This window comes from Poecilia reticulata, chromosome 16, assembly GCF_904066995.2.
Source record: "Poecilia reticulata chromosome 16, P_reticulata-male-v2, whole genome shotgun sequence".
NCBI classification, from domain to species: domain Eukaryota; kingdom Metazoa; phylum Chordata; class Actinopteri; order Cyprinodontiformes; family Poeciliidae; genus Poecilia; species Poecilia reticulata.
In genome coordinates this window covers 9,612,831-9,627,735 of record NC_088845.1, presented here as the reverse complement: position 1 = coordinate 9,627,735, position 14,905 = coordinate 9,612,831, and the positions used below count along the sequence as shown (strand labels likewise).

The 14,905-nt window shown below is 38.8% G+C and overlaps 1 protein-coding gene and 1 long non-coding RNA gene across 5 annotated transcripts in view; one reads left to right on the top strand and one right to left on the bottom strand.

Annotated features, from left to right (window-relative positions):
• Positions 1–5,514: 5,514 nt before the first annotated feature.
• On the bottom strand, positions 5,515–8,706 carry LOC108167037 (uncharacterized). Its single transcript, XR_001777446.2, has 2 exons — positions 8,401–8,706; positions 5,515–6,687 (listed from the first exon to the last, which is right to left on the bottom strand). It is a non-coding gene; the product is annotated as an uncharacterized LOC108167037 (long non-coding RNA).
• The window catches only part of map7d1a (MAP7 domain containing 1a), a 43,550-nt gene continuing 36,366 nt past the window's right edge, over positions 7,722–14,905 (top strand). For all 4 annotated transcript variants that reach the window (XM_008431103.3, XM_008431101.3, XM_008431102.3 and 1 more), the window contains exon 1: positions 7,722–8,122. In XM_008431103.3, coding sequence (XP_008429325.2) covers positions 8,092–8,122 — 31 coding nt within the window. In that variant the 5' untranslated portion in view covers positions 7,722–8,091. The remainder of the gene's footprint in view (positions 8,123–14,905) is intronic.

Genomic DNA, 14,905 nt, shown 5'->3' with positions numbered 1-14,905 from the left:
AGTATGAAAAATATTTCCAAAAATCAGTCTTAAATGGTGTTGGACATGCTTGGACTGTTTCACTTTTTGCCACATCATGACCAACATTTTCAATATATTTTATTGGGATTTAATTTGCTCAGCCAGCACAGAAACACACCTCTCTCCCACATTATTTCTCTACCTATCTTTGCACCAACACTTACAGACACAATAATAAGAAGGGAATGTGAAGCAGGACTTGGATCTTGAAGCTTAAATAACATCAGGAAACTAATAATATTATAGTCCAAAAATTATGTGAATCTTTGGACTTTTCTACAGTTGCTGTTGACGACTTGTTGTCTAGTTGACAGAAGCCAATGCTGCTGTCACAAAAACAGAGAAAGCTGACAGCAAAAACACCCTATGAGAGTTCTGTAATTTGCAATGAAAAATAATGGACCTAGCAAGTGCACACAAACATTTCAACCAGGAACCGAAAATAGTAGATTCATATTTTGTTCATTCTTTTCTTATCCACTACCCTGTTCATGCTGCTTAATGTGCAAAATTTGCTCAGGGGAAAATATTGTGTGTTCAGTTATCTATACCATAGTCTGGGTCAGTGGTCCAGGGAGATTCTAAACATTCCAGCTATTGTTATTTCATTACCAGGATGAGCGTCAGCCTCGCCATTCACAGCAGCTGACCTGCAAAGTGACTGGTGAGGGCACTGCTGGCTGTGGCCTGAGATAACTCTGTTGTTTTTCGATTGATTGCCAGAGGCGGGTAGTAACTAGGTACATTCACTCAGCTGCATCTTCTTGAGTAACTTATTGGAAGAAGTAAACTTTTTGATACCAGAAACTTTGAGCCAGAAGAATATGAAGTTAATGGCAGCCATTATTACAAAGAAATGAAGAAATGGAGAGTAGTAGGAGAATGTGATGTAGTAAAGAACTCGTGATAGGTGATATCAGTGAAGTACCTTTATTTTTTACATTCATCATACAGCATAATTCTATACTGAAACCAAAGAACAACACCTGTTTTCAGGCCCAAGCATTTTTTTAACAAATAGAATGCTTTCTTACAAATAACTACAGTAAAATAATCATTTTAATCATCAATACAAAGTATCGATGATTAAATTAGGACAAATTTTTTATTTATTTATTTTTTTTGTCATAGTACCCCCAAGAATTTAAAACTACTTTCACCCCTGTTGTCACCTAAAGCCGAGATCTAAAGCCGAGATCGACTCAATTGATTGACGTATTGCACCACTGCTCTAGCAAAGCAGGAACAGTTCAGAAACAACATGAAATGAGAAAAAAAACTATGTATTAACTGATTAAGTCATATTGTAGATTGTTCTTAAAAAACTAATCAGTCACGGCTGATTAGTGGGTGAACTCATGGCTGCAGAGTGAACCCATTCATGTTTTACAGCAGACAGCTGCTCCCCTGTCTTGCAGGTTCTGCATACCCCCGCTAAATCTTTTAGGGGTACGTAGTACCCTGCTGTACCCCCTTACTTTCACCCCAGGTCCCACCATAAATACTGCCTCTGTGCTGTGTTTCAGTTTAAGCCTTTCTGTCCATTGGAGCATTATTTGCTCTCTGTTGTAAAATATCGTGTTGCTATGGTTATGCATCAAAACAAAACGGCAAAGTATGAAAAATATTTCCAAAAATCAGTCCAAATACATGGTATAAAAAAAGAAGCAACTTTTGTCCAAACAAAAGCTATTTTTCCTCCAGAAAGGCGGAAATGAAAGTTTAAAAAGTAAAAATCTCAATGAAACAACAGAGCTATTCCAATGTGCTACAACCTTGAGCAGCACAATTTTCCGTGCATCATAAGCAGCTTTTGTATTCTTATATCAGTGGACTGAATTTTTCTGTTATCATGCCAGCAGGGTATATGATATCTGTCAATGCATACCTGTTAGTATCCATAGCCCTTGAACTTTTCCATATTTTGTCACAACTGCAAATATATTTTCACAGAATTTTATGGGAAAGACAAACACAAATTGGTATACAGTTGTAAAGTAGAAACAAAACTATACATGATTCAAAACGTTTTTTACAAATAAAAGCTAAAAAGTGTGGCATGCAAAAGTGTTCAGCCCCCTTTCCCTGAATGCAACCAATTGCCTTCAGAAGTCGCCTGATGACTGCTCATGGTAAACAAATTCAACTCCTCTATGACTGCCTCAAAAGTTGGCTAAGAGAATATTGGGGAACAAACAACATCATGAAGTCCACAGAACACACCAGACAGACAGGTCAGGGATAAAGTTGTGGAGAAGCTTAAAGCAGGCTTAGTATAGAGTACTGTTCCATGAATCATCTGGAAATGAAAAGACAATGGCACAGCTGTGAACCTACCAAGAAAAGACCATCCACCTAAACTTACAGGCTGAACAAGAAGAGCACTGATCAGGGATATAGCCAAGAGGTTCATGGTGGCTCTGGATGAAATGCAGAGATAGCCACACCTCAGGTGGGGGAATCTGTTCACAGTAAAACTATTAGTCATGCACTGCAAAAATGTGGCTTTATGGAAGAGTGACAATAGAAAAGCCATTGAATAAAGAAAACTATAAGAAGTTCCATTTGCAACTTGCCAGAAGCCATATTGGGATACAGCAAAAATGATAAGACAAGACCCAAATTGAACTTTTCAGCAAAAATGAAAAGCGCTATTTGTGGTGGAGAACAAACACTGCGCATCACTCTGAACACACCTTCCCCTCTGACAAACATGGTGGTGGCAGCATCATGCTCTGAGGGTGCTTCTTTTTTTCAGGGACAGGGAAGATGGTTAGAGTTGATTGTAAGATGGATTGAGCCAAATACAGGGTAATCTTGGAAGAAAACCTGAACACTCCTGAACCTGGAGTCTGCAAAAGACTTGAGGCTGGGGCAGAGGTTCACCTTCCAGCAGGACAACGACCCTAAACATTAAGCCAGGTCTACAATGGAATGGTTTAAATCAAAACATATTTATGCAGCATTAGTTAAAATGAAACTAATGAAACAAAATCTGTATCTTTGACATTTCTGGTCTTTATTATTTCTGCCAAGCTTTTCATGTAGTCAGATTAATTAGTGTTGTTCATTTTCCACTTCCCCTTGACAAGTCTGGATTCCTGCTGCTGATGCTCTTGTGACTGATCAGTTTAAGCTCAGTAAAACTTAATGACATGAAGTGAAGGGTTCCCTTTTTACATATTCAATGAAAGGTCAAGGCATAGCACTACCACCCTCTCGTTCTATTTTTTCTGTCTCTGCTATTTCCCTCTCCTTTTATTGTGAGTTGTCATGGAAATGAAAGCCCATAAGGATAGAGTGGGGGTTGGGGGGCATCTATTCTTGAGGCAGTAGTGGGGTTGGTAGTGGGCTGGGAGTTGTAAAAACAGAGCAATTCATGCACTTATAAACAGAGAGTGCGACAGACCAGAAGGGAGGTGGATGGGTTGGGGGCGGAAGAGGGAGAAAGAGTCCAGGGAAAAAGCAGAATAGTGAGAGGCCCTGGGGGTGTTAGCGGCGATAGGAGCCAACGCCACGTGTTCTTGGTCCTGTTTTCTTACTGATAGCATGTTTCAGAAAGATTACATCATGGCTTTCAAGACTCTGCTGTTTGAGACAGACTGCAGAGGAATCACACTCTTCATTGCTGACTGCAAAATGAACTCCTGGTATTGCCACCTGTTGTAGGAAAGTTTTTCTTTCTTCTTTTTTTTAATACTGTGTAAACATAAGTCATAATTCATGCAATTCTATTTTTGAAAGTATGCATTTTTATGCCAGTATATATTTTCTTGGGGGGGATGATTTAATAAATAAAAATAATAGAATCTTGCCCTCAAGTCTAAAGAAAAATTTCGATTTTGCAGGGCTATGGAATGTTGCTGTTGTTTGGAATGCAGTTTGTTTGCTTTTTCTTGAAACTCATTTGCTTTATTGAAATGTTTATTTATTCCTTGATGATACATAAATTAGTTCTGATGCGTCATATCCTGAAGGTGAAAAGATTTCAGTTTCTTACTCCGATTTCTTCAGTCAAAACAATCAAATCTAATCTTAAATGATCTAATCTTAAATGGTGTTGGACATGCTTGGACTGTTTCACTTTTTGCCACATCATGACCAACATTTTCAATATATTTTATTGGGATTTAATTTGCTCAGCCAGCACAGAAACACACCTCTCTCCCACATTATTTCTCTACCTATCTTTGCACCAACACTTACAGACACAATAATAAGAAGGGAATGTGAAGCAGGACTTGGATCTTGAAGCTTAAATAACATCAGGAAACTAATAATATTATAGTCCAAAAATTATGTGAATCTTTGGACTTTTCTACAGTTGCTGTTGACGACTTGTTGTCTAGTTGACAGAAGCCAATGCTGCTGTCACAAAAACAGAGAAAGCTGACAGCAAAAACACCCTATGAGAGTTCTGTAATTTGCAATGAAAAATAATGGACCTAGCAAGTGCACACAAACATTTCAACCAGGAACCGAAAATAGTAGATTCATATTTTGTTCATTCTTTTCTTATCCACTACCCTGTTCATGCTGCTTAATGTGCAAAATTTGCTCAGGGGAAAATATTGTGTGTTCAGTTATCTATACCATAGTCTGGGTCAGTGGTCCAGGGAGATTCTAAACATTCCAGCTATTGTTATTTCATTACCAGGATGAGCGTCAGCCTCGCCATTCACAGCAGCTGACCTGCAAAGTGACTGGTGAGGGCACTGCTGGCTGTGGCCTGAGATAACTCTGTTGTTTTTCGATTGATTGCCAGAGGCGGGTAGTAACTAGGTACATTCACTCAGCTGCATCTTCTTGAGTAACTTATTGGAAGAAGTAAACTTTTTGATACCAGAAACTTTGAGCCAGAAGAATATGAAGTTAATGGCAGCCATTATTACAAAGAAATGAAGAAATGGAGAGTAGTAGGAGAATGTGATGTAGTAAAGAACTCGTGATAGGTGATATCAGTGAAGTACCTTTATTTTTTACATTCATCATACAGCATAATTCTATACTGAAACCAAAGAACAACACCTGTTTTCAGGCCCAAGCATTTTTTTAACAAATAGAATGCTTTCTTACAAATAACTACAGTAAAATAATCATTTTAATCATCAATACAAAGTATCGATGATTAAATTAGGACAAATTGTGACTCGACTGTAACGCTGTGGCCTGACTCCGCTCTGTAGTGTCTCTTTCTTCTGAAGCCTGTGGTGCAAGTGTTTTGTTTTTTGGGGTTTTTTTTCGAGAGAGAAGAGGATAGTTATCTGTAGTTGTTGTCGCTCTTTTTTCTTTTGGGCAAAAATATTTGCCAAGCTGTATACCGTAACGTTATTGGCACACAGGTAGAAAAGAAGCGCGGAGACTGTTTAGCCAATCAGGACGCAGAACACAATGCACTGTGAAGAAAAAGAAAACTGCACAAAAGAACCCCAAAAATCTGTGAAACAGTGACGCCGTGAAAGGTGAACCGAGTTATAGCGAGGGTTTTATTTCTCTTATTTAAATACAAAGTAATTTTTCAACACAAATGTTATCTTTGGCCTTCTAAAATGACCAACACTTAAAAAAGAAGAAGAATGAAAACCATCTGGTTTTCATCAGGTTTTAGTTCAATCTCTGTTATCTTACATAATCCTTGTATATCTTAATTCTCTCATTCAGTGTCTTAAATCTTCTCCAGGCTCTTTTCACTGACTCTTCAGTTTTCTTCTTTGTTTTCAGGATACCTTGTGGATATTAGTGCAACCACTTTGCTCTCTTTTTGATGTTTTCTGTTTACTCACTTCTTTTTTTTATGATAATATCAGTCTACTAAAGATCATGCAATATTTCTACACATCTCAAGAGCAAGGATTAGGGACCCACAGAACTACAGTTGCTGTTTTGCATGCTTCTCACTTTGGATGGCTCATTAACACAGTAAAGTACACCACTGTGTGATAACCTAAGGCATGCTTCCTGACTCTGAGGTATGCTTCCATCCTGTGCCCTTTAATTTTCCTATCAGACTGATAATAGAAACTTTTAAGTGTTGAATGTTCAGGGCAAGGCTGTAATCTTTTATACCACAGTGTTTCTATGAACTCTTGAAAAGTAGGAAATATGATTAATATGATCAGGATAATCATGATTTCCCCATGATTATCCTGATCTTGATATGCGTGTTTGTATTTCCATACTTTAATCCTCTATTACTAAATATAATAATGCATCAATGACACTGGAATCTTCTATGATTTATCTTGTTGCGATGTGATTTTCTGAAACAATTGACAGACATGTGATTACAAGTTGAGGGAAACCCTAAGACAAAAATATGCTTAAAAAGATTTTTTTGCTTTAAAACCAGTTAGGCGCCCACCCCAAAACTCACCCAACCCCCAAGAAACCTCAGCCATCTTCCACAGTCCAGTTGCAACAACAGGTGGCTCGTGGGGGTTTGGGTGAGCGCGACTCAGCAGCTGCACAAAAGGACCCAACTAGGATCCTTTAGATAGGGTGTCCCCTCTCAAGCGTGCCGAGGCGCCTCTGGCCCTGCCCCCATTCACCCGGGCAGATGCTCTGAGAGATCCACAGGTGGCAGATGAGAGGAGACGCTGGACTTCTATTGTTACGTAACACAGATCAGTTGAAAGGGCAGACCTTTTTGGAAGTGATTTTATTCACCTTAATAGGAAAAAAGATTTAATGAGCCAACACAACATGAGCACCAGGTGTAGAAAACACATCAAACAACAAAAACCTGGCAAGCAGAATGCAGTGATTCATGTAACCTATAAAATTCCTTCGCTGTGCTTCCTTTTAATTGCAACCATGTTCTAGTTTCAGTTTTCGTATTGTCGTTACTTGGCAACAACATTTTGCAACAAACTCACACACTTTAATGTTTTTAACTGGGATTTTCTGTGCTAGATCAGCACAAAGTAGTGTATAATCGTGAAGTGCAAGGAAAATGAAACATGGTTTTCAAAAAAATTTTTATGAATAAAAAAATCCTGATACCCTTGCTAAATCTACAGCCTGAAATGTATGCCGATTCTTCTTTGTAAAAGAGGTCTGGCTCAGATTGGAACATCCATTTTCAAGTCTTAACACTTATTCTCACTACAAGTTAGGTCTGGACTTTGACTGGACAGTGGCTTCATATTTTTGTTGGTTGGAGTTTCAGGGTTCTACTAAACTCTTAAGCATCTATTTAGTGGTATTATGTGAATAAACACGTCTAACAAGACATGCTGCAGCTTTGCTCTTTCTTCTCATTTCTGTATGAATTTACAATTGCATAAGTGGTAGACACAATTTGCATAGCGGTATGTATCTGGCAAATTCCACATGTGCAGCTTCACAGTTTCATCTTTTTTTTTGTGAGTACGCAAATAATTCAGCATAAGCAAGAATTTAGTAGACCCCCCCCCCCAAGTCTTCGCAAATGATCGCAAATGAGGCCCCTGAAGTTTTGTAGGCGAACATACCAAACTGAATCCTAGGGGACGTGGTGTTTCCTTCAATTAGAAAACAATGGAGTTATTCTCATTTAGATATGCCTTTGTGCAATATTTAGGACACCTACAACGAATATGTGTGCGATTTGTTTTTCAGAGAAAAAAATATGGCAGATGTGTACTAAATGTCATTTAAAAGCAGCGGACTCCCCTCTGTTTTATAATGGTGAAGTCCGATGTGGAGAGCAGAGAGATCACAGTGAGCGGCGCATCAGCTGTGCGGTTGTCTTGGACTGGGGAACTTCTCTCACCTCCTCCTCTTTTCGTTCCCCCAAATTCCCTCGGACAACGCTATTTTAATTCCCAGCAGCATACTCAACCACCAGTGTTCAACTACAGACGCGTTCAGAGTGTTTATCACCTTTCTGGACTCATTGAGAGAGGATTTCCTGGCTTCCCCCCCCCCTCCCCCCGTTTTTCTTTTTTTTAACAAGTGGAGAGACTCAACCAAGTTTCCCCCTCCTCCGGGCTTCTGCCTGAGGAATGAGAGGATTGCCGGGGAGGAAGAGCAGAAACTCTCAGGTCTGAGCGAACAAAAGGACAGAAACGGAGGGAACTGCTACTGAAAATGGAGGAAAAGACTCTCCCTGGAGCAACACGTAAGTCTACTCACGGGCTGGAATTTGGTCAGTTTGAACGATTCGGCGACTGCTTTGTCATTCACCCCCATTTCCACACTGAGAGGAAATTTAAAGTTATGCCCTACAGAGGTTCAGAAATGAGACGAACAAAACGCCCTGGTCGAAAAATAAACCTGTTAACGTCATTTATAAATGCTAACTCATTGGGGTGTCGTGCTAGCACAACATAAGGACCAACATTTTGGAGGAAAACTGTTTTGACAATGATAATTTTTAATAAAAAAAACATCAATTACCCTAAGCAAGACACCGTCATTCTCACCCCTTTAACCGCTTTGTGTCGTTCTCCATTCATTGCGCAGAAAGCCATGGAGGTTATAATAACACAATTTGCTGTAGATGAGGTAATCTCACCAGTCCCATCCCATCCCCCTCCTTATGTTAGGATTAGATCCCCACTAACACGATGCAGTTACAGACTGGGCTCCATCTCTGTGCAGAGGATGTTTTACATATTCAGTAGTGCACAGGTGCAGACAGAGGTATGGAGTGTCAGAAGTGCCACAATGACTTATTTTGCATATAATGTTTAAATTCAAAATGTAAACAAATGCATTTATATACCTGGAATTTATTACACGAAATGTGTTGTATATTAATCTTCATTTTAAATATTTTTTAAATATATATATATTTTTTTATTTCACTGTTTTAGTGTGCTGCAGTACACTGTAAAATAATTTAAGCGGCCATTGTGACTTACCAAGTAGACCCCAACTTTTACCTGATTAATCAATGCAACAAGTAAAGTTGACATGAGTTATCTGAGGCAGTGATTGCTCTGCTCTCTGAGATTTCTTAATACGTTTCTGAATTCTTGATTACTTCATCAGTCCAGACCAGTGCCATGCTCCTCATTCAGCTGTTGGAAATTCCCTGGATACTTGCCAGTTTGAAGTCTTTCTTTGTAGTACAACTGCTCTTTTGGTGGCATCAGATGTTTGGATCTCCACATTGAAGCATTTGAGCATTGAGATGCTGCCTCTTTCTGGAAATAGCACAATGCAGCCTCGTCCTTCAGACAACAAGAAGACTTCCTTCCTGCTGACGGGGTGGAGGGGCTTCATGGAGGGAGGCTAGCTTGTTTTGGCTTTGCATCAAGAGGGAGGTTAGACATGTTCCACCCCGTTATGTGGGAATCCTGAACGGCAGCCTGCATGGTGAGCGTTCTGAATAGACACAAAACCTTAAAAGTCTCAAAGGTCATTAATCTTGTCATCTGACTTACAGCAGAGAGAAGGATACATTAACTCTTCTGTTTCATTTAATGTATAGTTTGCCAGTCATGTTTATCAATGTTCAAGGTGTTTTCCAGGTTTTAAGATGCAATAGGTAAAAAGAAAACGTTTTACCTATTGAACTTTGTCACATTCAGTCAGATTACAACCCTAAATTTAAATGTCTTTGTGGAAGCCCAACACAAATAGTGAAAACTTGTGTAGTGGAAAAAAAATGCATTGTTTTCAAAATGCACAAATAACAGCTTTACAGTTAGGCATGCATTTATCGGTCTCATTTACTCTGGTATCCTTAAATGAAATGCATTGCAGCCTGTTTTCTTCAGAAGTGACCAATTTGGAAAATACAACCCAGCTTTGTGTAATTGTTTTGTCAAGGCCTGAGAGAAGGCCTGTTAGAGAATCATAGTTAAAAAAACAAAATATCCTTATGGAATGTAAGTAACACACTAGACATTGTTGAGATTAAATTGTGAAAAAGTTTAAAGTAATGTTAGGTTACAAAACAAATTCCTTGCTTTTAATATCTAACTGTGCACTTTGCTTGCTGAAGGGAAGCTGCAAACTGAGAGTCTGTTGACAGACCAGTTATGAGTTATGCAAATCTTGACTTGCATGATCCCCATAGTGAAACACGGTAGTGGCAGCATCACACTGAAGGTATGTTTTTCTTAATTTCTTTAAAGACGGGCTACCTGGTTAGAGTTGGTATGAAGATAGACTGAGCTGAAAACAGATCAGCTGTGGAAGAATCATGGAGTAGTTTAGAAAGCATACCAGAGCAGGGGTGCCCAAAGTCCTCGAGGGCCGGCAACCTGCATGTTTTAGTTCTCTCCCTGGTGGTAGTAACAATCTTTTCAGCATGTCAATGTTCTCCTTAGGTCTCTAATGAGCCATCATTTGATCCAGGAGCGTTAAACCAGGGAGAGAACTAAAACATGCAGGATGCCGGCCCTCGAGGACCGACTTTGGACACCCCTGTGCTAGAGAATGGCCCAGTCAAAGTTCAGACATGAACCACACTAAGACTTTGAGATAAATCTTGAAAAGTGACATTTTATCCTTTTCCTACCACTTTGTAATGCCGTTTTTATGCTACGTCACATAAAAGCAAAATAAACAGTAAAGTTTGTGATTCTAACGTAAGGAGATGTGAAAGATATGATTATGTACTGATACAATGCTACAGCTGACATATTGTTGATTATACGTTTGTAGATTTATTTTCTCGTTAACCTTTTGAAGCTTTCTCGACTATAACATTAAGCCTTTAACAAATGAGAGCATAGATGTGTTTTCTGAAAACCGTTTAAAAAAAAATGGTAAGAATATTTGAAAATAATCTTCTGAAGCCATGTCTGAGCTGTGTGTTGCCCAAGTAAAACATGCTTGAGCAAGAACACCTGGATTCTTCCAAATAGCTGGGCTAGGCCTCCCTTTGTCTAAATACAGCCACAAGATTGTTCATTTTATCTCCTCCTTTGAAAGGCTTGTCCTTGGATCTGAGCTGTTTAAAGCTCCATCACCAGCCCTGAGAAAATGTGCCATCAGGATTTTTTTTCCCCCCAAATCGTCTAATCCGTCTTTTTTTTCTATTCTCCTTTTTTCCCTAAATGTTTTGTTCTGCTGCTTTTATGTCAGCCTGCGCTCTTTTTAAGTGTAGCACCTGAGCAACCCAGGCATGACAAGCTAAGATAAGAAGGGACTCTGCTTTTTCCCCTTATGTATTTGGCATCCTCTGAGAAATTTGTGCTTTAGTTAAAAAATAATTCACTTGATTTTGAACCTGCATCGCCACACTTGCGGTGAAGAGTAAAGAAAGGGATGATGGTGTAATCCTTGTCTGTTTTGTAATGAGGGAGAATCCACCAGCTTTAGCAGTCAGAACTGCTTTAGCTGTAAACAGGATCAGTCAACTATGCTTTTTCAGCCACAAGAGTTATATAATTCGGGGAGGGGGGGGAAGCATGCAACATTGTCCCATTTTTGGAGCAGCTTTGAATCTCTTTGTAAAGAAATAATGGTCTGGATCCCACAGACCCTCCTAGTTTTACGGTCTAATTATAAATCCTTATAGCAACAGAGACGAGTCATTGTTTAGCAGCGGGGCTTAAAAAGTAAGCTAAAACTGGCAGTTTGATGCATGCTAGATTCAACTTTGACAGCGTATATGAATTGTATGGTTTAAGTCATCGGGCATGTAGCATTACCATTGCTTGACTTTGAGCTTAAAATTTGGGTTATTAAAGATGTGAATAAAGAACACATAGAACATGCATTTTTTCATATTCATTTTCTACATTTTAAAGTGTAGAAGATGAAGTCTGTTTCTGAATGACATGTAACACATTTCATGTACGATCAAATAGGTTTTTTTTACTCCCATGTGTGTATGGTTGGTTTGATTAACATTGAACACATCTGCTCATAAAGTGTCTGCAAAACCTACATATTGTCACCGTAGCTATAGTGTGGTGTTCATCTACAAAAGGGTTTCTAGTTTCCAGCTGTGCAGATGGACGCAAAGCCCAGATTCAGCAGATTTCAAAGTGGCTCTGAGCTGTATAAGCTGTACAGAAACAGACGTGAGAAGATCAGAAACATCAGTCGCAAAGAAACTGATTGAAGTCACTCCAGCTCTGTGGCAGTGAGGCCTTGGTTTGAATCCACAGCACAGTTTGTGGACTGTGACATACTAGTAGTTGTTTATGCTGCATTGTACTGTGTCACGCTCTGTTGAATATGTTGACAAGGAAAATTTAGAAATACGACCACAACTTTTATGGTCTCTATTTTTTATTTTATTTTTTTTTTAGCTTTGACCAGTTATAATGATTTTGGTCAATTCAAGTTTCACCTTGTAAAAATGACTTGCTTGAACCCAGATGTAATCACCTTGTATTAGAAGCATAAATGATGTCACACTGTGCGAGCGAGCGCGCGCGCGCGCGTGCGTGTGTGTGTGTGTGTGTGTGTGTGTGTGTGTGTGTGTGTGTGTGTGTGTGTGTGTGTGTGTGTGTGTGTGTGTGTGTGTGTGTGTGTGTGTGAGAGGGAGCAGCAGCAGCTCTGTTTTTTTGTCTTTTTCATGGATTATATATCTCATACTCTCAAGGCACAGTGACAGTTTTAACAAATATGTAATAGACATTGTTTTTTAAACAAAGACTCAAGCCATTGTGACATAACCCAGGTTTAAGACAGTTGCACCAACATTTTTTTTATCTAGAATAAAAAAATGCTCTAAGGAGGAGCAGACTGTGTCTGAAGTTCAACTCCCCACATAGACGAAGGGTCATGTCAGTTCTAGTCCATTTTTTAACACCCAACTGGTGTAAATTACACCACCCTGATGTTGACCTATCTTAGGGGGACAGAAGGTGGATCCCAGCCTGCTGGAAATGCAAACAGTGTAGCAAGTGGTTTCTATTAAAACTTAAAGTGGTCCTATTGTGATACCTGCTGAAAGAAATGAAGACGTTTGGACCTCAGTTTAAAAAGGAGGCATGCATGAATGCTTTTATGGTGGACACATGAATCCTTTTAAAGTGTAGCAGGACCACATTTAAACTTTAACCCTGGCGGCTCAAATTCAACAAGGACTCTGCAAATAAACCCTTCAGTAGTCCATATGTTGCTGTTAATCCTTCTGAAATATACAGGTTACAGTGTCGGCCTGTGTGTGGTTAAGGTTTTTTATTCCACTTATGATGAGAAATGTATTTATTTCACTCTTGGCAAGCTCTCCAGCTAGCAAGCTTACTAAGCCAAATGTCACATATTCTTGCAATGATATCAGAGGCCAACAGACTTTAGTCACATCTTGCCAATATTTATTCAGTGCAGCAGAGCATAATGTAATCTGAAAGACAAACACTGTGAAGGTTGGTTCAATCACTGAGCTGAAGAGAAAAAATATAACCTTTCTCTTTGGGCTCACATTTGAACTTTACTAGTGATTGACTAGTCAAAGCTGCCAATAATGTTTTAGAAATATCATTAAGATGTACATTTGGCAATTGGAAAGTTATTCAAAGTTAAAGGAGCAAGTTGTTGTTGTTGAAATGAAAAAAGGCACATGCAGTTGTTGGAAGGCATCTTTGTGGACACCCCTTATCTTTTGTGTTGATGGTGTTGCTGATTCAGTTGTGCCAAAGCTGAAGTTTACAGTCAGCTGCCTGGCTGTCTCCTTGGAACATAGAGGAAGTGCAGGTAAAGGAAGTCTTGATTTGGATTGTGTTGCTTGTTTCTGCCACCTCCATTGAGATGAATAATATCCAAGATGTGCCTCTCCTGCTCTCTGGTCATCTGAAAGTTCCAGTCATCAGATCTGTCGGCTAATATTAGACCACTTCCTCCTCAGTTAAAGGCCAAACATCCGATGTTACCATGTAAACAGATCATCTCTTGCACATATTTCTCCGCTTCTTTAAAATAATTGCTTTAAAAAAATTACAAATTTGCAGGAGTTGATTTTTATCTTCTATTACAGGAGCCAGCTGACATAAGGAGCCATGAGGTGACGTTGCTGTCTGTAAATGAGCTCTGGGTTTTTAAGCGGGGAGACAAAAATCCTCCAAATGATGGTTCTTGGTTGTAATTGTATGGTGTTAAGAGTTCTGCTTAGATTGAAGCTTGAGGTAAGTTTGTGAAAATATCCACGTTGTCCATGAGTCTAAAGAGCAGGTGATGGCCAGAAAGAATCTGAGACAAGTATGCTGCCGTAGTTGTGCTTATGATGGCTTGTTTGTAGCCCATAAGTAATGCACAGGTCACTTGCCAATTCTTGCCAACCTGGTTATGATAAAAATCTTTTCAGTTCTGTATCTTTCACACTCTATAGTGTTGCATGCATAAAGACTTGATAAAAAATAATGAACTTTAATATAAAGGAATTGCCCAATGTACAGATTTGGATTATTAATTTTCCCAACATGTGCACTGCAATGAGATACTCATGCAATTATTGGTAGGATATTATAATTGATGTTATATATTCATGCTCTGCATACCACTAACACACACAGCTCTGATATGCAATGTTTTATCAACTCCAAAGGAGAAACATTTAGAAGCTACTTTATAATCTACTTGTTTTAGTGTTAACTAGGGTGCACATCATCTGCTCACTAATATTACTAGATCCAGATATCCCAGATCAGTTATGGTAAGCAGGAGAACAAAAGCAAAGGTCTGTATGTTTTTAGTTGCATGAAAAACAATTTTTTTAAAAAACAATTTGAATCACTTCAGTATGAGATCTGTGTGATCCAGAAAGTTTTTTTTTTTGAATAAAACAGATTTTTTTTAAGGGGTGGGGGGGAATTTGCTACTTATCAGAATAATTATTTTAGTCAAAAGTTTTAATAAGGTCATTTCAAAAGTGCATATGCTCATTTTAAGATGCCAACGTTTTACACCAGACTGTCATATTAAAAGTAAATTTTCTTATTTTTGGATAATTGCACATAACTATAACAGGCAGATAATACACACTTTCACGCAA